The sequence below is a fragment of the Antennarius striatus genome, chromosome 16 (assembly GCF_040054535.1).
Source record: "Antennarius striatus isolate MH-2024 chromosome 16, ASM4005453v1, whole genome shotgun sequence".
In the NCBI taxonomy this organism is placed as follows: Eukaryota; Metazoa; Chordata; class Actinopteri; order Lophiiformes; family Antennariidae; genus Antennarius; species Antennarius striatus.
In genome coordinates this window covers 13,085,272-13,110,920 of record NC_090791.1, presented here as the reverse complement: position 1 = coordinate 13,110,920, position 25,649 = coordinate 13,085,272, and the positions used below count along the sequence as shown (strand labels likewise).

Sequence of the window (25,649 nt, the reverse complement as noted above, 5' to 3'; positions counted from 1 at the left end):
CAAGAGATTAAACAAAGATTAAAATTCCTGCAGCTTCATGATTAAACCAAACCTGTTCCTTCTCCTATTGTAACCATCATACCTGTCATGTCTTTCCCAAGCATGTGGCCCATTGTTAATAAGAGATCCACCAGCTCCTTCTCATGGTAAACAGATGCCACTTCATCTTGTCTGCATTGTAATAGCCTTTGCATCATGGCATTATCCTTGTGTCGCTCATTTTGAGATAGGCAATCTATTAATATCACAAACACAAACATACAAAGACAAATAAGCACTCAAATGCTTTTTGAAAGATCTAAAGGGACGAGCTTCTTACCAATCTTCAGCAGATCTAAGAACACATCTCTCTTGTCCAAAATAATTTTGAGCTGGCTGATCTTAATATCTCCACGGATCAGTTGATTTTTGATTGTTGTGAATGTTGATATTGCTACAGCAATTCTGTCACTGGCCTCCTGAGTGAGCTTCTCAATCAGCTTTTCCTCACCTGCAGAGATAAAATATGTTTTGGATTGTTCTAACATTTTGACTTGTGTTCTCCTGAGAAGCCGGTTACACAAATGATTACTTGTTAAAAAAATGTTTTTTAAAAACTAATTTTTCACCTTTGCAAAAATTTTCAATTATGCATATAACAATTATAAAAACTAATACATAGAAGAACATAAAATAATCTGAAAAACTATTTGAATTAAACTGACAAGGATAAGCCGAGTAAATTTGAAGGATGTTTCTGAAATGGTTCAGCTTATAGAAAGTAGATACCATGTAGTTGGAAAACGTTTTTGGAGGAAGACCAGGAGAGGACGTGCTGAAGAACGATTTCTTTATCTTCCTGATAACTTCCTTGTTGGTCCCTTGGCCACGATTTCTGAACAATGACTGAGATGAGTTTCCCAAACTTTCCATTTATCTTGAATCTTGCAAAGAGCTGCCCCTCAGACTTGCTCTGCATATGAGGACATAAACAAATCAGGCTAAAATTTTAAATATTTTGAAGACAAGCAGGAAATCTGTCAATATAAAAAAATTAGCCCATTTAAATTTTTCTTCAGTTATTCTAGTCTATGGTCGAGGTTCCTACAAGCTTTTCTATTACTACTGTTAATATACATTTTTAAAGTTATTGGCAAGTTTTCATACATGGCACAAGGATGTAACAGCCTCAAGAGCACACTTCTCAACACTAGCAGCAACAAGTGAACGAGTTTCATGGAGTTCCTCCATCTTTGTGCAATAGAATTCAATTTGATCGAGAGCAGGTTCCTGAAAGCAGACAAACATGTCAGCATTGAACAATGTTTTATTCTAAAAATTAATGTTTAACCAAAACAAAAAAACACCTTTACAGAGATGAGAAAAAAGGTCATTCTCATACCTTCTTGTACTTGCCCTCAAAATCCATTGTGAAAATCGTTCTCCACTCATTTGTGGAATCTTTATCTTGGAAATGGATAGACATTATGTTGTTCCACATCTGTGAAGCAACCACAAATACATGTTCACATTTTTTTAATACACACACATATCGTCTTGTTTGTGTGCGTCCTTGACCCACATTTTTTCCCCACAGGGACGCACGATGGTCAGACAGCGTGGGACACAAGTTTTAAATGCACTGCCATTCACAATTCATATTCACAATTTTTCCATTTCTCCACTTAAATTTCGAACCCTTAAATCACCGTTATGTTGTGATCTTGTGACGAGAAACTCACATGGGCATGGTGGTTGCAAGCGTCATGATATAGGGATGTTTCTCAGACTATGGTGTTAGTCGTATTTATCGCATACCAGGGATCATGGATCAGTTTGAGTATCAGAATACTGGAAGTAGTCATGTTGCTGTATGCTGAAGAGGAAATCTAAATCAACGTTTCAACAAGACAATGACCCCAAACACACCTGCAAATGAGCAAAGTCATGGATCCAGACAAGCAGCGTCCAACTAATGGAGTTGCCAGCACAATCCCCGGACCTCAATCCCATAGAAAACTTGTAGGCCGATAAAAAATGCTGTTCATGATGCAAAACCAAGAAACGGAGAGCAATTGTGGAACCTAGTACAATTGTCGTGGGCTGGAGTGCCTGTTAACCGGTGCCAGAAGTTGGTCAGCTCCATGCAGCACAAAGGTGAAGCAGCTATCAGAAACTGTGGTTATCCAACTAAATGTTAGTTCAAGATTCTCAGGAAAGTTGAATCTTCAAGCATTTCTTAGTTTTATGCAGTACATGCATAAAACACTGCTATTTAACATTGTTGACTTTCTGTAAAATATATTCAATGACTTTTCCCACTTTTCTTGCTTTAAGATACAATGAAGTGTCCAATGCATTTTTATGCATTAAAGTAAAAATTCTTTTAAGAATTTGGAAGTTTACTCACATTTTTGGACACACAGCTATCATTACGAACATAACTGCATGTATATTGGGGAGAGAGACAGACTCATGGATAGCATTTTGGATTTCAGCCTAAAAGTACCCTATGGGATTAAGGTCCAGGGATTGTGCTGGTGACTGTTACTTGATTTAAGTTTGTCTTGAACCATGTCGTCGCTCGCTGGTGTCGTGTTAAAACATCCATTTCAAGGGCATCTCTTCAGCATAAGGAAACATGACTACATCCTGTATTCTGATGGACTCAAACTGATCCATGATCCCTGGTATGCAATAAATAGGACCAACACTATGGTATGAGAAACATGCCCATTTCACTACGCTTACACCCCCATGAGTCAGTCTTCACCGAGTACTGTAGCTTGAATTCAGTGTTTGCAGATTACCTGACAAACAGTGGCCCTTTGACCCAAAAGGAACCACCTGACTGATCATTCCACATATTATGCCATTTCTTTTTGGAAAAAAGTGTTTTTTGGAAATTGTCTTTTTTTTTAACAATGAGACTTTGAGGGGGCTTCTTGCTGGTAGCTTGGCTACACAGACGTGATCTGTTACAGTTCTCAAAAAACAACCATAGATCTCCGGTGACCCTCCTGGAGCTGATCACAGGCTGAGTCCTCACCATTTTGGATATTCTCCAATCCATTCGAATAGTCTTTTTCTTCCTCACCCTTTCTAGATTTAGCTGCCATTTTAAAGCATTTGATATCATTTCCGCTGAAAAGTTGCCATTTTCTGTACTCCTTTACAGGTTTTTCCCTATTTTTAACTTCTTAAAGAACACTTCTTTTGAGCAATGTAATGAATAACCTCTTTGTTTTCAAAGGACAAGTGCACAGCCACCATATATAGCGTCAGTAGCTTTGATCCTTCAATTGGTGACACTAGTGATTATGTGGGGGAAAAAAGAGGTGGCACTTCTTGAAGTCAGCACTGCTATTTCTTTAACACACCCCTTTTAGTTAATGACTCCGTTTCACAGAAACAGTCATGTACACATCATGCCTGTTGGTTTTCTATACCTTTACTAAACCTTGTAGGAACTTTCTTGCAGTGTAGAAGTCGAAATTCTCACAAAAAGTGACTTATCTTGCTAATGATGAGACTTATTTTGAACACAACACAAACAATTTATATACAGAAATATATATATATATATACATACATGTTATAATATTTAAAGACTCACTTGAATCTCCATTGTCCCCTCAACTTGGCTCGTCAGACCTCTGAGAAAAGACTGTCTGAAAGAACAACTGATCCAGTCTCTCATGGTGACCATGGCCTGAATGATCAACTCTTTTGTGGATTGTAGGTACCTTCCCCCTTTTTGAGTCTCCTAAACAAGAATCAATACCCAAGTTTTCAGCGTTACTGAAGTCTGAGATGCCAAAAGCTGGCCTAATTGGAATCATTTCACAAACCTGTTGGTCACCACAATGAACAAAGTCTGCTACTGATGCCACCAGATTCATACAAGCTACAGGAATATCTGGGTAGTTCTGGCTATATGATGCTGGATTGACTCCTTTGCAGATCTTCTCCAACATTTTCACTGCTGCTTCAAGGCATGCTTTCCTGTAAGCCGCTGTAAAAGGTCTGAACGAAACGTAAACAGAAGTGTCACACATTATAATGCCAAAAGTATTTAGTCAACTATCCAAATCATTTAATTGAGGTGTTCTGGTGTTCCATGGTCTACTTCTACCAATATTTGTGCACGACTGGCTCGCTTTAAGGAGCCTGTGAATTCCAGCGAAGGACAGTACATTAATAGGATGCCAACTGTGCACCAAGTCCAACCATGAAGCTTCCTCATTTCCAAATCTTCCAAAATCAACTTTTCTATGACCAAGTGAATAACTGACTTTACTATGCACTTACAATTTAATCAAAGAGAAATTGTGTTGTATTGGCTAATACCTGTATTTTACTTCAATAAGTTGCTGTTGGATATGGGAAAGAACATCCGTCACCATCTGCCAAACAAATCAAAGAAAATCAGTCCCTATAATGAAATACACAATTTCAAAAAAATGTATACCGTTTTTAATTCCACGTCACCTGAAAGTTGCTGTAGTCAATATCTTGAGGAGACTTATTGGTGAAAATGTGAAGCGTATCCAAAAGCTCAGTGTGAGCGCTGATGACACACTCCAACAGTTCATCAAAAGACATTACATATAAGTAGGATCGCACTAAAAGTTGATCCACCTCCATCAAGTAGCTGCGGTTTTTCATCAAATTCACCAATGCCCTGAAAACATAGTAATAAAAAGGGGAATTAAAATGTGACCAAGGCTATTGCTATATTTCTAAATGTTGTTCACGATCACTTATATAAGCTGCTATTTTAGCCAAGTAAACAAATATTCTTACCTCATATCTTGACTACTCATACCATCCATTTCGATGTCTTGCAAACCTGCCCAGGACAATCCATAGTTCATGTTTCTAGAAATAGTTGCTGCAAAGGGTTTTGTGGTGCGTTTGAGAAGGTGGAGTAATGGTAGAACCAGAATCCAGTTGGGAATTCCCGCTTTTTTCACAGCATTCATCAGAAACACCAACCTTTCTGGCAGACTACAAAATGATTATATAAGCATGTCTGTCCTAAATTACAACTATAGCACTAAATGTTCAATTAGAGAATTTGATACCCACTCTTTGAAATCGTCAACATCCTGAGAAAACTGAGCCCAGTATTGGAAGAAGTTGTCCTTGTCTAGTTTGGGTAAACAGAGCGTGGTACAGAGCCGAAGGAGCTCATCATTGTCCAGTCTGAGCCGTTGCTGTCTCCAAACATAAATCATGACCACAGCAGCTTTCAATGGATCCTGCACATAGACCATTTCCCCCTCTCCATCCTTCAGCAACTGAGGAATCACCTTTGTCAGCATGAATTCTTTTAGCATCCTCCTAACCTAAGAAGTTACCCCGGAAACACAGCAAAGGTAAGTTGGTTTATTTATCTGGGTTCATCAAGACTTTTGACAAATAGATGTAAACTCACATCGTCATGGCCGTAGTTTAAGGAGTACCATCTCTGTTGAGTTTCTTCATATACACAAGGATCCCCATAAACCTGACAGAACTGACTTAACTGCATCTGAAAATTTCTTATATTTACATCAGTCCAGCTCCTGAGAAGATCAAATATAGTATCCAGCATTAAGTTTCCTGCAATCTCTCTGCCTTCAATCAGACTGTTTCTTTGTTCTGGCCAAAGCAGAACATCTTTAATTGTGTCCTTGAAGCGCTTGAGCATGCTCTTGGATGGCTCAGCACAGATGATGTCATCATATTGATGCCAGTCCCCTTCACAAAATAGAAATGAATTTTATAATACAGTGCAAGTATACTTTTATAAATGGTATGGCATGAGCATGCGGGCATTGTACAGTGGGAAATATTAGGGTTTACATTACCGTTATCACTGAGGGACAGTTTCACTACTAAGCATCTGTTGGTAGTCTGTTGTGAATCCATTTTGTAAATGAACTCATATTCGTATTTGTCCTTTTTGTTGTTATACACAAGGTATTTGTACGGTATCGGAACAGACTCTACTTCACTTCTTATTGCTGGCAGGCTGCCCTCAACCAGAAAACCGTGTTCTTCCACATGCCTGGATAAAACAGGATAGATTGATTTTTCGAAACTGCCATAGACTGTAAAAAAATTTAAAAAATAAATACCTGGTAGCATATAGCTCAACTGTATCTTCATCCCAATTCCCAATGGGGGAACCGGCTCTGATGAAGATCTGATCCTCTTTTGGATCAAATTTGAAATCCTTTGAGAGAACTGCATGGAAATAAATGTTGACTCTATCAGATGCTGCAATAGTCTTCTTCCTTGTCAGCCTAAAAAACAAAAACATACAGCAGTCAATCATCCACACATGAAAGTGTGAACAGAGCCCTAAACCAGATGTGCACAGCATCTGAGGATGCTTCATCACCTTTTAGGAGACAGGACTGTTGGGCAGCTAGATTCTTTGCCAATGTTACCACCCTTCTCAGAGTCTGAAGTGTGTGCTGATGTAGAGTCCCCACTGTCACACTTCAGGGGCCCCATGTCCTCTACTGTCTCTCTCCGGTCTCTGCTGGTGCCTGCTCTGTCAGACTACAGAAAAAAAATAACAAAGTGTGACTCCTCCTCTCTGAAAGGAAACAACACACAATTGTTTTTCACATATTTTAGGAAGCATTACCGCTGGTGGTGTTTGGCGGCCAAAACCCATCTCTGGTTCAGACGTAGGAGACCGTTTCTGTTTCCTGCCCTGCTGATTCTTTCCCCTCTGTTTGGTCTGTTCTGCCCTGTTCTCCTTTGGCTCTGTGTTAGCAGGTTCCTTCATGGCAGTGGCTTCTTTCTGAAGCCCCAGTGACTCTGCTGTGCCCTCTGGTTCCACACTGGAGTCCAAGCTGTCAACCTGTCCAAGTATATTAAATTCAGCTCGTGAAATAACTTTCTCTGTTAAAAGAACAAATTGCTTTTCATAATTAAAATTACTTTTCCTTAGATTTTCATCACTATTACCTTTGCTGATATTTCAGTAGAAACCTCCATCAGTTGTTCAGTTGCAGGAAGTGGCTCGTTTTTCTGACTCTCCTGATTAGTTCCCTTCAATTTGGTTTGTTCAGTCCATTTCACATTTGGCTCAGTGTTGTCATTCCGGTTTTGTGCAGGCTGTTTTGTGGTGGTGGTGTCAACCTTGTTTGAGTTGTTCTTATCGATCTGTTGGTCCTCTGGATTTATGACCACTGATCCCTCATGTGATCCTGCCTGAGAAGTTGTTCTGCTGCTATCAGTTGATCCTGTCTGAAGTGTTTGATCCAGAGATAATCTTGATGCATCTTCCCCCTCAGGATTACCTGGTTCTTCCTTGGAGCCTTTTTCCTCTGAGGAACCATCAATCTTACCACTGTGAAAGACATGCGTGTCTTCATATAGTGATGCAGAAGCTTTCGCTGTTGAGGTGCTTGGCTGGCTGTCTTCAGAGGACAGCAAATCCTGGGGTGACTTTGCATTGTCTGAGGTTTCACTGACAGAGTGCATTCTTTCAGCTTCCTGGCTGTTGCCAGAGGAAACATGGGACAGGTCAGGCTGGCTTTCTTCTTTGTTAGATGAGCTGCCATCTTTTTTCCTTTTGTTTTTCTTCTTTTTCTATAAAGACCAGAATATAGAGGATCACAGGTGCAAATGGTTTGATTGTCAATATATTTGTTCTATATTTAGGTGATGTTTAAACAAAACAGGTCGAATGTTGCCAGTATTACTGACATTCACTTATTTTATTCTTGCTACCGTATTATAATGATGGATTAAGTCTATTTCTTTTTTCTCACTTCGGGCAATATGGGAAACTAAAATATGCTGAAAATATTTTGTATGGACATGCACAGACCACGTTTAAGCATGTATATCATTTTAATCTTGATAGCTATTGATTCTTGCTAATGAAAAAAAACACAGTGCATCAATTGCAGCGACAAATAAATTGTTTTGAAGTTCCACAATGGTAATCTGAGCATGAGAATTGAGGGTTTAAGGGGTTTTAAATGTTATTCAACACAGAAACCATTACACTCACCTTTTTCTTCTGGTGTCTGATGCCGTCATCACTCAGCTTTTTGGAGGATTTATGCGATTCCACCATTTTCTCAGGGGTACTCTCAGAGTCTGAGAGCACGGATTTGGTCTGAACATTTGCATCTAAATTGAAGATATGCACATATAAAAATGAAATTGCACAGACATGTGCTGCATGAAATCCACTGTCACAATTAATAACCAATGATAACCAAATCTAAAATGCAAAAAAATATAGTGACAATTTTCAAATGATTAAGTCATAACATGAAAAAAGCCACAGATGTGTTGCCCTCTGGATGTCTCAGCTGAGTTTTGTTCTAATCCACTTACCTGCCGTAAACATTGTGATTGTGTATCTGGTATGCAGGATGGAAGAGGGGTAGATCTTTGTTTTTTCAATTCTGTAAAGCACTTTGTGTTGCATTTTGTATGAAAAGTCGTCTATAAAGTTGATTTGATTTAAACTACTGTAAAGTCATTTTATTACATGACTTAAATCTAAAATGTCCCCCTAGGTTCTTTATCGCTTAACAAGTGTCACTCTAAAGCATTGATTACCAGTGGCTCAAAACACAGATAATGCAGAGATGCTGCCATCTTGAGGTGAGGAAAAGAAAAGAACACCTGACTCATACATTCAAGACATGAGACTACAGACACAATCAAAGGTTTTGAAAATATGACACACTTTGTTATTTTTAAAAGAAACTGTTCCCTAATGGGAGTAGGGGGTGGATAGATAGAATTTTAGTTCCCTTGACACACCTTGGAACTACAGATAAACAATCAGCACATGTATCAGCAAAACAAATAAACAAGATGCTAACTGGGTAGTTCCGTAACCACCATGAAGATATGGATTATTACACACGGTGATAAGGCCACACCAACATTTGTAATCAACAAGAAAAGTTTTTGGCTCTAGCAGCTGCTTTATTCGAACTAATTCCACCTTGTACAGCTGGAAACTGTTACAGCTGATCCTTTGAAGAGACTCTGAACAAAGCGTTAGACACACAACTAGCATTTTTGTGAAATCCGATATATTTAATGACACCCACATGATCAGGATAAAAAATAGAACATTTATCTAACATACACTGGACATTTTAGTAAACCGCGCTACGTAGGTGACAGAAGAGGCAAGGAAAGCAAGCAGGATGGAGGTATTTGTGTTGGAGCTGTGTGGACCTCAACTAATTAAAACTACACAATTTTTTTGTTGGGGGACTTTCTTCTGATCTGTGTGTCGGGGAGGATCAGATTATTCACTTCCCTCTGATGCTCCACAAGTATGACTTAGAACAAAATATCTGAGAACTAGAAATCTTTTTGTACGTCCATGTCCTGCCAATCATGAATTACGTACACAATTACAAAAATTACATAAATTAAACAGAACTATTTCAAATAGCCTTCTGATTATCAGTACAAGCTATTAAATATTTAATTTAGTACATTTTACAATGGAAGACAGTTGAGCAGAATTAAGTTCAAGTTATCATTGGTGTGGCCCTCTGGCACAATTCAGTTTCTTGTGTGGCCCCTTGTAAATATTAATTGCCCACCCCTGACATACAGGGTGTTGGGGTTTCCATGTTTCATATATTTTGGGAGATTTGATTACCATCTCTCTTTTTTTTTAAAGCAAGTTTGTTTGTTGTCACCATGAACAAAAAAAAAAGACAATTTCATATGATGTGTGTCTTGTGTAGTCAAACTTGTATTGTGGATTAAAGATAATTTATACTGTGCCAGTGACGTGAGGCAGGTAAATACAAGACATTCAGATCCATTTGTAAAGTATTCTACTAACCCTGTGTGTCCGCAGGTTGGTCAGACAGCTTCAGGCCGCACTGACTGCAGAACTTGGCTGTCCTCTCCAAAATTCGGTGGCTACAGCCTGGACACCTCATCATCAGACTGCCCTGCAAAATGGTGCAACAGGTTTAATTCAGTCGTAAAATAATTCAAGTACTTTCAGTTTCGATATCACCAACCGAGTCCAAGAGACAATCAAAGAGAAGTGGTTGCGCAACACATCAAACGCTTAGAAAAACGTTGTTTTTCTTTGGAAGTCAAGCTCGAAAACCTGACAGATAGACATCTTGTTAGGTGATGGAGAAGGGGCCCGCGCGGATCAGCAAATATCAAAGAGGGGGGAAAAAGAAGAGATCTCACTAAGCATTAGAAAGACAACGAATACAGTACTGTACTTACTAATAGAGAAAAACCAAGTACTGTACACTTTCATACAAGAGAGAAATTTATTTTAGCTTGTCTATCCGTCATATACTGTATGTAGTTTTCCTTTCTCTGGGTACAAAGGTCACAAAATAGATCACGCAGTGCAATTTACAAACCAGGATTTATTATTGCTGTCTGGCTGTATAGATAGAAGATAGACAATGGCAGAAAGCTGAAGCACTTCGTTTCAGGAAACAATGTAAATGATCATTGCGATTAGAAACTGTTAAATCATGCATCAACAGAAGTTATATTGCAACCCCATTTATACAGTATTAATTTTATGGCCACTGGTCCACTGCCTAGTTGAGTAGGGGATGCTTCAGCCTCTCGTTAATGGGTAATACTGAGTGAGAGATGGTATAACATAAAAGAAAGGCCTGGACACAAACCCACAAGCCTCCTGCCGTGAAGCTAGACACTCAACCATTTTTTACAACCAATTTTAGTATCACAGAAACTCTCCGAGAAGGATAATATAACTCATGTTCGTGTTGATATAATGAGCAGAGTTAACTGCAAGTGATTGCACGTGTGCAGATTTAGCAGACAGACAAAGAGATAAAGTTTTTCAAGACAAGTAATTCCTCCTCTTAATGATGACATCTTTGAAAGCACGACTTAGCCAATCACGCATTTGCTCGTGAAAGTATTTTCCTTTTTACTTCCTGTTTCCATTTCAGCCTAATAACCTCATGGCTACCATTATTGACAATGTATACAGAACACAGAACACTTTTGTAAAAAAATTTAACAAATATTTGCGTTACAAAATGTGCCAGTAAGCTAATAGTGGCTGTAACCAGCTGGTGCAGTAAACTGCGTTAGTAAACGAAACGTTATTTGTATCCAATTGCCCCTTTCAGACTCACCACATAATAAAGATTAAACAAAATGCCACTTTCATAAAACATACGTGAGCAAAAACAAGTGTGTGAACTTCAAACCAGACTCACTCAAAAGGGTCCCGTCTGCGACGGCGTGGAAGCTGACGGCTCTACCTGCCACCCGGATGGGTTTGTTCGAGTTCTGTCGGCTCGTAAGGTGTGACGTTTTAGAAGCAGCTGTCAGTAATTACCCCCCCTCTGCCCCACCTGGGCCGTCTACGGTCTCCTCTCCTCTCGTTTGCAAAGAGCGTGACGTCATCACGTCATTCCTGCTGAACCTGCGCTGGTCACCGTAGTTCCGCGTGTTCCCTCAAGTTTCGATTTGTCAGAAAAGGGCGTAGACTGAGATCATGAGTCCGTTTGCAGTGTGGGAAAATTTAAAAAAATAAAAAATTAAAAAGGATACTCAGTGCTGTTGATAAATACTATTGATAAATGTCATGATATTAAATAAATTCAGCATGAAAAGTGCTGAAAGAGAAAACGAGAGGTTTGCTTCTCCCACTTTAAGAGTTATTATTATTCTGAAATGTTTCTTAAAATAGTTCCAAATCCAGGCCTTCCCTCCAAAAGATAAATGTTCATAGAACTTCGTACTCCAAATAGTAAAATAGGCTTGTAATAAAGCTTCTAGTTGACTGAGCTTGTCTGCAAACAGACAAGCAGGTTTTATGAAGCAAGTTTTCATGTGAAAATTAAGGTTCCCCCCTTGCAAAGCCTGATTGGTTGATAGTCACTGTTACGGACAGCATAATTTCATTTTCTACATTTTTACAACCCTTTTTTCCCCCCCAGATTCTTACTGGCAAGTTGCCAGGAAATGCTGTGATACATACAGTTTGAAAGTCTGTTTCTGTCCTACAATTAGATTCAAACCTGAGGGTGTAGTGGCAGCACGAAATGTCAACCATCTCGGAGGACTTCACCCTGGATCACGGGTGACACCAGTGCATTATGGAGAAGTCCAGGGCAGTTTGAAGATGTGCGAGAGATAGTCATCTGGTACTTATTCAAGTACTGGCTGTACTGTCTAAAAAATAGTATACCTGCCTTTTTGGGGGGCTATTGGATTCTTCACCTCCTTTTTGTGCAGCAGTACATCACTTAAAAATGTGTCCCCTCCTTTGTGAAGCTTGTTTATTTTTTTAGGTTGTCACTTTTCACAAGAGTGGAGCAGCACGTCCCCATGGTTACCGGTTGCTCCAAGTGTGTGGATTATGTAATCGATGATCTTATTCATCTGGAGGGAGTATGTGTAAAGTGCTCCCTATGTCAAGTGTAATTATTTGATAAAGGCATGACAAAAATAGTTCTGTCCTCTTTACAATTTCCTCATTAAGTCTGATTTATAAACTTTATTCAGTCAGGAATATTAAAATGCCAAAGAGCCTATCTCTGGCTGGCTGCAGTCAAAAGGCAAGGTATACCCCGGATGAGATTGTGGAGCCACCACCAAAAAAAGAAAAACACACACACAAACACGGTCACACTTAAACCTACAGACAATTTTGTGTGACCAATTCACCTAAATTGCATGTTTTTGGAGCAGGGAGGAAGCCTGAGAACCCAGAACCTTGTCAGGGAATAGTGCTACAGCGGCTGGGTGGTGAAGCCTCCTGAAAGATGTAAAGACTATGTGTAGGGACAAGAAACCTTTCCTTCACAGGGTTAAGATGGCTTGAAGAGCTGAATTATGGTTTACGAGACCAAAAGTTTAATAGTGTGTAGAATTACAGTATGTTATGAGACTGTTGCTGTAGCCTTCAGAACAGGTTAGTTTACGAGAGGCTCAAGGTTCTAAACAATTAATACATTTAACAAAGCTGTTAAAGTGCACCTCATTTAAGTTCATTCAAACAGAATAGCGTAGTTGGATGCTGCCCTGCTTCTGTAATCCCTCAGTGAAGTCAACAAGCCTTGTCTTCAAATGTCTACTGTTATACTGGCTGATTCCTGTTCAATGACCTTTAATCAGTTTTAAACATGTGTCTTTCTACTGTTTCCCCCTGACACCCACCCATCCATTAAGGAGAGTTGTGTATGGCAAGATCGTCAAACTTCTGTTAGGATGCTATGCCATCAAATTGTCTGCAGAGGACAGACATTAGTTTAACCGTACATGAATCAGCCATAACATAATGACCACCCTCCCAATGTTGTTTTGCTCCCTCTGTTGCACCCCAAACAGAGCTGACCTGTTGAGGGATGGACTCCACTAGAACTCTGAAGTCGTGCTGTGGAATCCTCTGAAGACAGCTGCAGATCCTCGCAGGCCTGGAAGTTGGATCATCGATCATGAATATGACTTGTTATAATTCAGGCTTACATTGTCTGCAAGTATGTAGCTCCACAACCAATAAACGGTGGTGCATTGTGTATTGTCACACCTTTCAAACACAAGCAGCATTAGATTATTTAGTAATTTGAGCTAAAGTGGCTTTGCTGTTAGATCGGACCGCTCAGGCAGTCTTTGCTTTCTGCATCAGTGACCTTTGACCTCCAATGACCCTGTTGCTGGTTCACTGCTTACCCACACATGATGGACACTGACCACTGCAGACTGGGAACACCAAACAAGCGCTCAGATTCTGAGGTGCTTTGACCCAGCAATTAAGCCTATCATGGTGTGACCCTTGTCAACGTCATTCAAATCAATACACTTTACCATTTTCCTGCTTCCATCACAACCATTTTGAGAACAAAATGTTCAGTCTGCTGTCTAACATATCCTACCCACTAACTATAATAATAATCAGTGTTGTTCACTTCACCTGTCGGTGGTCATACCGTTATTGCTGATCGGTGTATAGCAGCGTAGGAGGGTGCAATTTGTGTTGTTCTTACTGTTTAAAATAATATTATTGAAAATCTCTCTACAGTAACGGGTTTCACACGTGGGTCCTGCAGTCATATAGGAAGAAAATATCTTGCTCAATTACCCATGACTGGTTTTATAGGAAGTTTTATAGCTTCCTTTTCTATTTATTTCCATGGTAACTTCCATAGGTCAGAAGTGTCGGGCGCAGACTCATGCAGTCACCACACAGCATGAATAAAACGAAGAACACAAGTTGATTTTACTCAAATGATGGTCAGACAATTATGATCGTCTCTTTTTCAAGAAGATAAATGAGTAAGTGAATTTTGCCAGTGGCTGCAAATAAGAGCTTTTTCCCGATTGGCAGGTACCCTGTATTGGTGATGAATGTTGCATATAAAATATGCAGGTGAACTTTCTCACCCACATCCATCACTGAAGCCCTGGAGGACACAGCAGATCTGGTTGAAAAAAAATTAAGTTAAAACAAGAAAGACTTGTGAGCAAAATAGTGTCACATATAGTCAGAGTATATTGTCAGAAAGGTAATGTAGTTTCAATGTCCAGTGCTGTAGTCATGAAAACATATTATCATGAAATGTAATGTAAAAATCATACATATGGATCTCTGATCTGACTATTGCATGCTGGGTAATTTCTGCAAATGAAGGAGGATGATTTCAAGAATATAAAAAGAATATATGTCTAGTGTCTTATTTCTCATATACTTTTATTAGTATCCCATTTTTCTGATACTTTTTCGTCTGTGCTGTAGATTTCCAATCAGAATTTTAGACCACTGCTGAGAATACAATAAGTAAAGCCCACAGGAAGCCCTTCAACTGTCACCATGGGAAATCTTCAAGACAGGAGCATACATAATTAGAAAACACCAAGCTTCTATATATCGGAAGACAGACAAACTCACACATGACAAATATGGGTCAGATTGATCTCTCTTTGATAACATCTCATATGTTTGATCGCCTGACATCCATTCTGGTTGTCTGCAGACTTCGTCCTGTTTGAACGCTGTAATAAGATAACAACAAAATAGCCACAATCCACACAGCAAAGGTTTCTGAATGCTCAGTCAATAGAATTATTACAGCAGCATTAAAATCATTAACAAAACATTTATTACCTGGACAGAATGTTTTTTTCTAAATCAGGGTATTTTTTGATGCCAAAATATGCATCACATTTATCATGATGGATTCTGGACATAAAAAGTCATACTTTTTATGGGTAAGATGCTTCAGTATTCTTCATTACGTTGTAGTAATGCAATATTTGCTGATAAATTTGTACAGATATGTGAAATTTAAGGAAGAAGAATAAGGATTGCATTCAGTAGAAGACATACTGTACATCCACCAAGTACCAGCTCTTTTTGGTCCAATCAGTCCTATAACTAAAATTTATAGGAAATGGATTTATAACAACCAAACATTTTTGCATTAGACTCTATATACTCATCAACCATTATTGGAAATATTTAAAAGTTCACTGATTTTATTTTTATTTATTTGTTGTTGCCAGTAACCTACCCTACCTTTCCTCTGTCAATTTCAGAACCATCATTTAACCAGCCATCAATTTACTGTAAATTTCTCCAATCTAATCAACAACTAGGCAGGAGGCGTGGATTTCTCTCCTCGCACTACTGACGACACGGTGAGGATGACGACGGGTTTGTATAAGTGAAGGCGAGCAGACAGGTAGTTCCAACGAGGATCCAGCTGCAGTGTGCGACATGGAGATGCTCGTTAAACTCCTGTTCCCCGTTGTGCTCGTCCTGGTCTCCTGCAGTCCGACGGAGGCGTGGTACAAGCAGATCACCGGGCCCAACTACTACTCTGTCGGCCGGGCGTCCGGGCTGCTGTCCGGCATCCGGAGGTCTCCGTACGTCCGGGAAACCGAACCGAATCCGTCAGATAGCGAGGAGTCCGCCAACAACGTGATTTCTGAATCGACTCCGCAGGGTTTCATCTTTAAAACTATGGTCAGTGCTCATTTTAAGAAAATTATGGGGTGGATGGGTCAGTACGCGTGACGCAAAACCACTCCATCCACTTTGTGCGTAACTTTGTGGTTTTATAATTTTAATAGCTTTTTTTTTTTTTTTAAATGTTGATAGTGAACGTGTTAAATTTTAATACGTTTAGGCAAAATATAGGCTGAATGAGGCTTTTCATATCCAAGTTTATCCAAGGTTAAAGGGTTAACATTCAAAATGTCAAAAAATACGCATGTAGCGGACTACAACTCTTAAATCCTGCTATATTCGTTGTTGACGATGCATTGAAGTGTTTTTGTTGATCGCATGCACCCCAGAAGCGTGTAATAGAAATACTAACACCTGTTTAGACTACAGCACCTGAATATATGCACTGGCGTCATGACGCACCAGGAGGTTAACGATTAACATGAGTTTACATGTCATATTAGTGCAGCTCCCTGTAGAGATGGTTGTTTGAACATGTTCTAATGTCACTGCATAATTGGTCTGTTTCTCTTTCTCTCCAAACAGCCCGTCTGTATTAAAGACATTACACCAAACCTGCAGAGCTGTGAACTCTTCCAGGAACTCAAGGGTTCCTTCAAGTGTAAAGCAGATGTCTTCCTCTCTCTGGATCCATCGCTCTGTGCAAGAGACTGAGCCGGGCTGGAGGATGAAGACTACTTGTTGAAAACTGTATAAAGCCGAGACTAACATCGGCCTTGCACGTGATGGGATACTGTATATGCTACTTTTCATTCATCATTTCATCAGTTTGGTTCTATGATAACTCGTCTTTAAAAATTGATGCTTGGTGAAAGTGGTAAAGTATTCGTGTACAATTCTGAGTTTTCATCAATAAAGGATTCATTGAAGCTCATCAAGCTACTTAATGCAAACTATTAGTGTGAAGATCGTTTTAATCAACACCAGAGATGAGTCAAGTTTTTTGCCATTTGAACAAGTATAATTCAGTTGTATAATTTGAACCTTAAATGTATCACAATAACCTAAAAAAAAAACTTAAAAAAAAACGGCAATGCTACTTTGGAGTAGAGAGCGCAACAGGACTTCGGTCCTGCATGATATCCTGTCAGTTGTTCTAATAAAACCCAAAATATTTGTTATAAAACACCTCGCAGCCACATAAATTTTAATACATTTAGTCAAAACATAGGCTGAATATCCCAATCAAGTAGCTAAACATATACTTTATTCAAGGCTAAAAGGTTAACATACAAAAATACGTATGCAGCAGTTTGTTCAATAAGTTTATTTAACATGTAAACTTTTATACAATATAAAAGAACTAGGTGTACTAATTATTAAATGCTTTATTTAAAATGTCTTAAAAATAAATTGAAAGTACAGCTTTAAAAAAATTATATCAACCTGGTTAGCTGCTGAAATAAGATGGTAAAAAGAGAAATCATTCTTCCAGTTTTGGCAGATTCCACAGACTTCGGGAGTGTTTCAGAGAAGATGGACTGCTGTGAGGTTCTCCTGAATAATCTGGTCTATGACTACATCGAACACTATCTGTATGTTAGCGGTGTCTGTGGCAGTGGTGAAGTGGTGGTACACAGGTCTGTGAAGTCCAATGTTACATGATGAAAACATGGCAGTGATGTGGTGGGCTGCAGCATCCACATCAGCATCAGCTCCTGTACAGAGACAAAGGAACTCCAGTCCAATCCAATGATGAAAAATTTATGGAACAGGACACAGGCTTCCTTTGAGAATCTGTACATGTGGGTTACTTCTCATACTACAAATACACAAAACATGACTGAGTATTCAGATGCTGTAAAATAAGTCTGAAATATGCAGGACCATGTTCTAAGCAGAATAAAATACACACAGACTGAACGTGAAAACTGTTTCTGGCCAGAAGGAATTCTGATTTCCCTGTGGAATACAGAGAAAAAACAATTTTCATGGAGTTTCAACTATCTCCAAGCTTAGAGCTGTGGGGTCTGGAGTTGCAAGAACAGGAACACTTGCTCAAAAGCTCTAACAGTTGGGCAGCGACAATATTAGTTAACACAAACTGAAATCGAATACAATTCATACTTCTCCAAACCTGCCTTTATAGGTAGAAAGATAAAATCTCAAGTGTCTTCCAGAGTGTCGGATCTTGTCCCGGAAAAGGTCGGATTTGTTCATGAGCAGAATCTGTAAGATGAGACAGACGTTGAGTCAGCAGTAGTGTCGAGATTGAGTTAGTAATAGAGCATCTTAAAAATAAAAAAAAATTTGAAGAGGGGGGGAAAGCTACTAATGGCTTCCTGGTGCAATTTGCTGAGGTTTTGCAGAAGATGAATTATTTTTTTAAAAATTAGATATTAGATACCTTGCAGTGCAATCATGTAATGCTGCTTCATATAATGGAAAGAAGGAAGCCCTATTGACCTTTAAGAAATAGATTGAGGCCTCCGTTAGTGTGAATACTTCTCAGAGCCTTGCCTTCAAGAACTAATATCATTCATTTAAAATCAGAAACTAGTCCATGGTTTTTAAAGGACTCTCGGGTCTTCCATTTCTACAAAATGTTTCAAAGAGAAAAAAAAAAATTCAATCTTTGAAAAATTCTACATAAAGAAACTGAAAGATAAGATCACTCAGTTTAATACTTCTAAAAACATTACTAATTTATGTTCATACCATGTAAATGCACCACGCAATTAGAAAAGAAAAACCTTTAAACTAATTGTATTTTGTAAAACGTATTCACATCCAACTTAAACAGAAATGATCTATTTTACCACACCACTCTGACTTTGCAAGCCAATTAAGTTTCTCCGACACAATTATCGTTTGTGTCCTGACCGCTGGGCATGGAGAATCATTTAGAAAAAAAAAAGTGCTCCAGTAATTCAAACGGTCTGAATTACAAATCAGCAAGACAAAGTCCGTAGAAACAAGACTGCAAAGTGCTAAATTGGTGAGAATGTCGTTTTAAAAAAAAGTGCAAATAGATTTACCAGTGACGCCTTCATGAAGCTTTTGTTTGTGCAGATGGATGTAAAAAGTTTAAGGCTTTCCTGCAGTTGATTCTAAAAATAAATATGAAAAATATATAAATGCAGTTAAAATTCAGACATTCATCCAAGAATGATTGTAACTGAATTAGTCTTTATGACTTACCACTGAAGGTGCCTCCATCCGGACCGTGTCATAGCTGCTGAGGGCCACCACAAACAACACAGCCTGAATGCAGTCGAAGCAGCTCAGCCACTTCCTCCTCTCAGTCCGCTGGCCTCCGACGTCAAGCAACCTGTCAGCCAAACAAGATCTGTTCACACTTTAATCCTTCAATGAGTTGCTCAAACCAGTTCAAAGAAAAAAATTAACTGTGCAAGAGCTTCTCCTTAAGTCACAACTTGTACTCAGTAAATGATTCTTCATTTTGTGATATTTTAGGAAAAGAAGTTTTAAAAAAATACCCTTAAAGTATAGCAGTTACAACCTTTTTGTTTCAGTCGGGATAAGCTGTCCTATTTGTAGGCAACACAGCTTTAAAATAGAAATAGCAATACACTGAAACACTCAAACCAATTTTTTCATTTTATTATGGTTCTAACACCAACATATACCGAGGGGTCTTTGCGACACAGGTAATGAGTTCCCTTTTGGACCAGACAATCTTCAAGTGCTTGATTGCGCTACTCAGAGGCAATGAAGCATTTATGCTCTGGGTCAAGTGTCAGTTTTAACAAGCTGGGGGACAATAAGTCTTAACTGTGGTGTTTGTAACAGTGGTAGCTTCTGTGCTGCAGAAAAAGAAAAGCATGACAGCAAGAAGGCTTTTCTTGTTATTTCAGGCTCACTGGCGGAACAATACCTCACCTGCAAAAGGTTACAACTAACAAGTTTAAAGTAAGGATTCAGCAGAAGAAACAGAAGACTGGTTTCAAACCCACTCATTAGAATCGTGTTATATATGCTTTCAAGAACATATAAACTCTAAAATAAATAGGAGTCATATAAAGTCACTCATGTTATTCACGTTTTTCAAAATGACATCACTTTCGCAAGTTTATGATGAAGAAAACACATGGAGTTGCTGTCAGTGATTCAGACTCGTTGAGCCATGGCTCCAAATAAAGCTACAACACTGAGAAAAATTGCCACAATGCTGAGTTAGTAAGTCAATATTTTCATTCAACAAATAATTTCAGCCACATTCGTATTCAGCATCAGTTTTTGTTTTTTTTACCACATTCAAAATAGGAATACTGTACTGCAATCCTGATAAATTGATGACATATGAAATCCAAGTGTTGTTGAAATTCTAACTGTACTGTAAGTCTCCGATTGCCCAGTGTAACCGGCTCATTCGGTGAAGATCCAACAGTGATTTGGATCTACTCAAAGACCATGGAAATTTCTTTGACATAACCCATCATGATTTATGAAAAGCACACTACTTTTGTTTCCCTTAATCTTGCTGACAAACATACGGACCAACTCAACCAAAAACATGGCCTTCATCAAAAGTAAAAATTGGCCACATGAACTGTTCTGAAAGTAAACTACATTTTCTCCGACATACCTTCATTCATTTTCCTTACCGCTTTTTCCGCTTGCAGAAAGTTGATAAAAGTTTGATGTATTTTGGACTGTGAATCATCCACACATGCTGTAAACATGTCCAGTTTTTAAAATTTCATGAAGTGATACACAGGGGTAGGATTCTAACCTCAAAGTCACACTACATGCAATATTTATAAAGCCCTGGTCTGCAAAAATTCTATTTCTTATCATGTCTTGTGCACCAAATGTCATCATAGTTCAGGGATAGGAGGCAAGGAGCATTACCAATGTCTGTTTACTCTAAAAACATATTCAGGAGAGTGGAACTGTACAGCTTCAGTGTTTCATTGCATTGCCTTACATCAATTTTAGCATTATTTTTATTCCTGGAATAACCAGGAGGAGTGACTCCATCAATATTTCATGTCTGAGTGATGTCCAGGCAGCTGCTTCCGTCATCTTGAGGAAGTCATTGCTCATCAGAGACACTTGAAGAGCTGGTGAGGCCACATCTCCAGAGATTCAATAAGCAGCTTTCAAAACCAAAAGCATGTTAAAGTGCATATACCTTCCATTAACAGCAATCTAAATTGTATTATTTAATGCTCTAGTATCCAATACCCTCCCATTTGCCTAATGTTTCAGTGGAGATCAAGTGGAATAGGTTAAGGGCCTTACTCCTTCCACTTCCTGGTTCCATTCCTAATTCCTGATTGGTGCGACATGCTCTCCTTCAGACCAGCACCTGGGCATCAAATACTGTGCAACTCTTCAAATATTGCAGCTGCTTTCAAGGGCACAGTTCGCCTTGCTTGATCTTTGTCAAGTTATATGGTGTTTTGTGACCACTTTCCAAAAGTCTGACATGTCTGTGTTATGTTTTTTTTTAAACTCATGTTATGTAACATAATATTTTGAGGTACCAGGTTTTTTTCATGAGCTGCAAGTCAAAATCAAACAAATACAAAAATATGCTTGAAATATTTCAATTTATGTTTAATAGATTACTTTAAGAAATGAAAGTTTCATCAGTTGAGTGAAAAATTGTGAAAAATCTAAATTTTTAATGCCATCCTAATTGTTTTAGATGCACCTGTATCCTGTTGTAATCTCTGAAGTTTGTACTTCTAGATTTATGGAATCTTACCGAAATTGTTTTCCATTTACTTGAAACTGTGTTTCAATGATTCCACAGGTTCTCACTCTTACTCTCAGAACATCCGCCTCATTGGGAAAGTAATTGGGAGCGATGATTCGACTTAAGTTCTCGAAGAAACTGGAGGGCGAATAGGAAGACAGAACTTTAGTCAGTTGTCAGTAAATATTAGATTTAGTCAGTATAATGCTCCATAAAAAATAAAATTAGGCTGAAACAGTCAATGCTTGAGGTTTTTAAAGGAATTTGTGATACATTTTCCATTTAAATGGTATGAAAATCAACTCTTTTCATCCTTTTTATCAACTTTTTTTTACTGTCAGTTAATATGATGAAAGATACATTTGGAGAAATTTAGTATTGAGGAAAATGAAAAAGTCTTTAGGAACTAAATACTTTCATTATTCTAAAGGTAAACCCCAAACTCAAGAGGGGTCAATTACTTGCACCAGTCTGCAGCACGCCAGTGCTCTGATCATGATGCTTTATCACAATATTGACAAACCAGCTGTCAAGAAGTTGGCTTTTTATGGCAATGGATGAGTGTTCAGAAACACACAACACACAAACATGTGCATCAAAGCTCAAACCACCCCAAAGCGAATATCTGAAAAAACATTTTACAAACTGAGGCCTTTTATTTCCTGGAGAAGTCAAGTGTGTCACGACTCAAGTCTCAACCAGTATTTCTAGAAGGAGAATCCAATGTGGTGTGGAACACTAGAAGAGAGCAACTTTCATATCGCCTCGCAACTCAAAACCGTATGGAAGTGGTCACATCTTCATTTTGACGGTCTGGTCAGCTGGAGTACATTTAAATTTGACAGATATCCCTCTGAGATGAGGACTCATTCCATTTATTAGAAAAAAAAAGTCATAATTTATAGCAACAGTCAAATGTAAACTACTAGTGGAAATACGTGGAATAATACAATAAACTGGCTTTAAACACTTTAAAGTCAAACTGTTTCTTTAAAAGGCGATACGCAGATGCCAGCAGTGGACACGTATTTTGTGGAAGACACCAGCAATACATTCTCAACCCTCTATAGGTCAAGTGACCATTTTTGCCCATTTGATATTTTTAAATGTCATTGAAGCATTTTTAAAAAATGTTATAACGGAAATGTCCTCCAATAGGAAATAAGGTCTAAGTTTTAAATTTCCACTTGTTTCAATAGAGTTCCCTGTAAAGAGGGACAAGCATGAAAATAAAAATATCTCCAACTAGTGGTTTTCAAAAGGTCTGATGACCTGATTTTCCAGTTATTTGGTATCTACTTTAATGAATACTCTTGATTTTGCTTTACTTTAAAGACTTTGAGACAAATACTTTTACTTCACATAATCACAAAAGGGTTTGGTCATTTCATAGCTGGCATGAAGCAAAAGAATAATGACATTTTACAAAATGCATTCAACACTTGTCTTAATGATGCAACACACAACAGATCAACGCAGAGCAGTGTTTTCAAAAGGGCACAACTGCTGGAGGACAGCTTAAAAAAACAGTTGTATCCGCATAAATAAAAAAATATTCCACATAAAACATATGGGGGAAACCAAAGTTACTGCATTCTAATAAGTTGTGTTTCAGCAAGTTGTGTTATAAAAAAGTACAGATAATGTATAGCTTGAGTTTAATGTCACCCTCATACAGAATTCACGTTAATTTACAGCTTTATATGCACTATAGAATGAGTTCTTAACAAAGGACTTAAATCACGTGTGTAACATCTGCTCCATCCTGGTTCTCACCTTCAAGATAACTGCAAGTGGTTCTTTTACATATTGGTCCAAATTAAGCCATCCATTTCACACATTTCACAGAAATCTCCCCCTATGGATATCATAGTTTGAGAACATTGTGGAGCAAAAATTTATTAATGTCAGTCTACTCACTAGAGTGCAGAGTCATTCAGCTCAAATTCGAAGCCTCTGGCAGCAGCTGTTCGCACCCCGTGGTCGGCCCAGAGGGCGCATAACGCATGAGCCACAAAGGGAAGCAGCTCCTGGTCTTCTCCGATGCACTGACTGCAGGACAGGATAGAGCGGGCGTGTATCTACGTTCAACGTGAGAAAGTATCAGAACTGCTCTACCATGAGTGAGAATTTGCATCACATAAATCCCAAGACACCTTTACTATGTTTGCTTTGTCCATCTCATCTTACAAACCTCAATCATTTCCAAATAAATATTATGAAAAAGACAGTAAAAAAGTGAAAACCTTCATATTTGTGTGGTTGATACTCTTGTTTTGGAACTAAACGATACTCACCATCTTCATTCATAAAGACTTCAGCTGTACTTTCGCTCAACTTCATTTTAAATTATGCACATTTTGGATTTAAAATGGTATAGTTCTAAAAATTACATTGCGTTCATATATCGTGACCACTTCGACTTCAGATAGACTTCATTTTAATCAAAGCTAGAATCTGGATGATGTCTCTTCACCTTGTTCTTCTTGTTGGCAAGGTTAATTCTTAGTATCCCCATTCCTTGAAGAACAAACTTCATAGAGGTCAGCAGGTTGTCTAGTATGGCCGGCTGTGGAGGGAAGGACATCCGGTGTTTTTGTCACGTAATTCACATGCTGTGCTGCTGGGTGTCAGATAGCTGCAACAAGTAGGAAGACAGAACACAAACTCCATTCCATCATTCCATTTCCTGCATCCAATACCTTGAAACTGAGGAGTTCCTGTTTGGAGAATCCATGACTGTGGATCATCTTAATCTGTTTAATCAGGGTGGTCTTTCCACTCTCTGCAGCTCCTGATATAAGAAAAATCACTTAAAAAAATTTTTTATCAAATAAATCTTATAAATAAACCTTATGGTGCGACAATGGCTCAGCGGTAGAGCAGATGTCTTGAAGACAGATCGCCCAGCCATCGGTGGTTCGAGCCCCGCTCCCGCCAGGACATCCATCGGAGTGTGAGCTGACGGTGGGAGGTGTCAGCTTCACCTCCCAGCCACTGCCAAGGCTCCCTTGAGCAAGGCGCCGTCCCCCCTACAAGACGCTCGTATGGGGCGCGATCCCCCAATGCGAGACCCGTCACTCTCTACCTCCTCCTACTGTTCTTTGTGTGTGATGTCACTAATTGCATGCCTACAGGCCTCTAGTGTGTTGTGTTGTGTTCAGGGGCCTTATTCAACTATGTGTGTATGCATCACTAACCCATATGTAACTGCATGCAAGTGTAGAGTGTAAAAAGATAATGTCCCCTTTTGAGGGACAAAAATGTGGACTTTATTTCTTCTTCTAAAACGAACATTATTGTAGTTTAGCTAACCAAGCAGGAGAATTTTCACCACGTTCCTCTCAGTCCTGGCCTGTTCATGAAGGTCCTGTTCTATTTTACAGCTCTGGAGTTTGGCCTTTTTACTCTCTTCAGTGACATCTGGGTGGAGACACGTCCTCATGCACGCCTGAGGGGGAACACAAGACAAATATTGGGAATGATACGATCTTTTCTGGAAAAGCACTTGCAGATGGTTTATTCCTCTTCAGCATGAACAACGAGTTCTTCTATAGTAACATAAACTACTGTAGGTAATGAAAAGTGAATCTAACATTTTCAATATTCTGACAATATGAAGCAGCATTGATGAATTCTTTGTACGTTAACTGACTTAATTAGATTTTTTTAAATGAAGTGGTCTGAAAATAAATTAAAAAAAACTTCCAAATGATTATTATGCATTAATTTACACTAAACATCAATAAAATATTCAATTCCAGATGGTTTCACTCACATGTGATGTAACCGGAAATGAAACACTGACATCCTAAAAGCAGGTCAGAATGTTTGTGAGGTGACGGTGGTACCTGCAGCGAGGCTGGCAGTAGATTCAAGCAGCAGAACATCTCCGTTCCGTTCGCTCTGCAGGTCGGTGGCGTTCGGTTACAGCCGACACAACAGCAACGTCAGCAAAAAAAAAAATCACCGACGACGACTTTAAACCGTTTGATGTGTGACACGTGCGCCGCTTCC

General features: G+C 38.8%; 3 protein-coding genes across 3 annotated transcripts in view; 1 reads left to right on the top strand and 2 right to left on the bottom strand.

The window, feature by feature from the left end:
* The window catches only part of rnf213a (ring finger protein 213a), a 30,129-nt gene extending 22,601 nt beyond the window's left edge, over positions 1-7,528 (bottom strand). The window contains exons 1-17 of the mRNA XM_068336699.1: positions 6,949-7,528; positions 6,623-6,841; positions 6,371-6,534; positions 6,105-6,272; positions 5,835-6,034; positions 5,420-5,724; positions 5,071-5,330; positions 4,786-4,989; positions 4,471-4,663; positions 4,330-4,385; positions 3,831-4,005; positions 3,596-3,745; positions 1,382-1,480; positions 1,147-1,269; positions 769-952; positions 320-490; positions 83-235 (exon numbers count right to left, since the gene is read on the bottom strand). Of these exons, the coding sequence (XP_068192800.1) occupies positions 83-235; positions 320-490; positions 769-952; positions 1,147-1,269; positions 1,382-1,480; positions 3,596-3,745; positions 3,831-4,005; positions 4,330-4,385; positions 4,471-4,663; positions 4,786-4,989; positions 5,071-5,330; positions 5,420-5,724; positions 5,835-6,034; positions 6,105-6,272; positions 6,371-6,534; positions 6,623-6,841; positions 6,949-7,467 (3,343 nt within the window). The 5' untranslated portion in view covers positions 7,468-7,528. The remainder of the gene's footprint in view (positions 1-82; positions 236-319; positions 491-768; positions 953-1,146; positions 1,270-1,381; positions 1,481-3,595; positions 3,746-3,830; positions 4,006-4,329; positions 4,386-4,470; positions 4,664-4,785; positions 4,990-5,070; positions 5,331-5,419; positions 5,725-5,834; positions 6,035-6,104; positions 6,273-6,370; positions 6,535-6,622; positions 6,842-6,948) is intronic.
* Positions 7,529-15,627: 8,099 nt separating this feature from the next.
* Positions 15,628-16,787, top strand: LOC137609921 (neuropeptide B-like). Its single transcript, XM_068337281.1, has 2 exons — positions 15,628-15,961; positions 16,490-16,787. Exons 1-2 carry the CDS (start codon positions 15,713-15,715, stop codon positions 16,616-16,618), a joined length of 378 nt encoding a protein of 125 aa, XP_068193382.1. The 5' UTR covers positions 15,628-15,712; the 3' UTR covers positions 16,619-16,787.
* A 578-nt stretch (positions 16,788-17,365) lies between these two features.
* Positions 17,366-25,599, bottom strand: LOC137609920 (guanine nucleotide-binding protein G(o) subunit alpha-like). Its single transcript, XM_068337280.1, has 10 exons — positions 25,484-25,599; positions 24,948-25,083; positions 24,335-24,426; positions 24,109-24,201; positions 23,553-23,713; positions 21,642-21,770; positions 19,106-19,235; positions 18,943-19,014; positions 18,046-18,133; positions 17,366-17,622 (listed from the first exon to the last, which is right to left on the bottom strand). The coding sequence occupies exons 1-10, from the start codon at positions 25,520-25,522 to the stop codon at positions 17,432-17,434; spliced, it is 1,131 nt and encodes a 376-aa protein (XP_068193381.1). The 5' UTR covers positions 25,523-25,599; the 3' UTR covers positions 17,366-17,431.
* Positions 25,600-25,649: the final 50 nt, after the last annotated feature.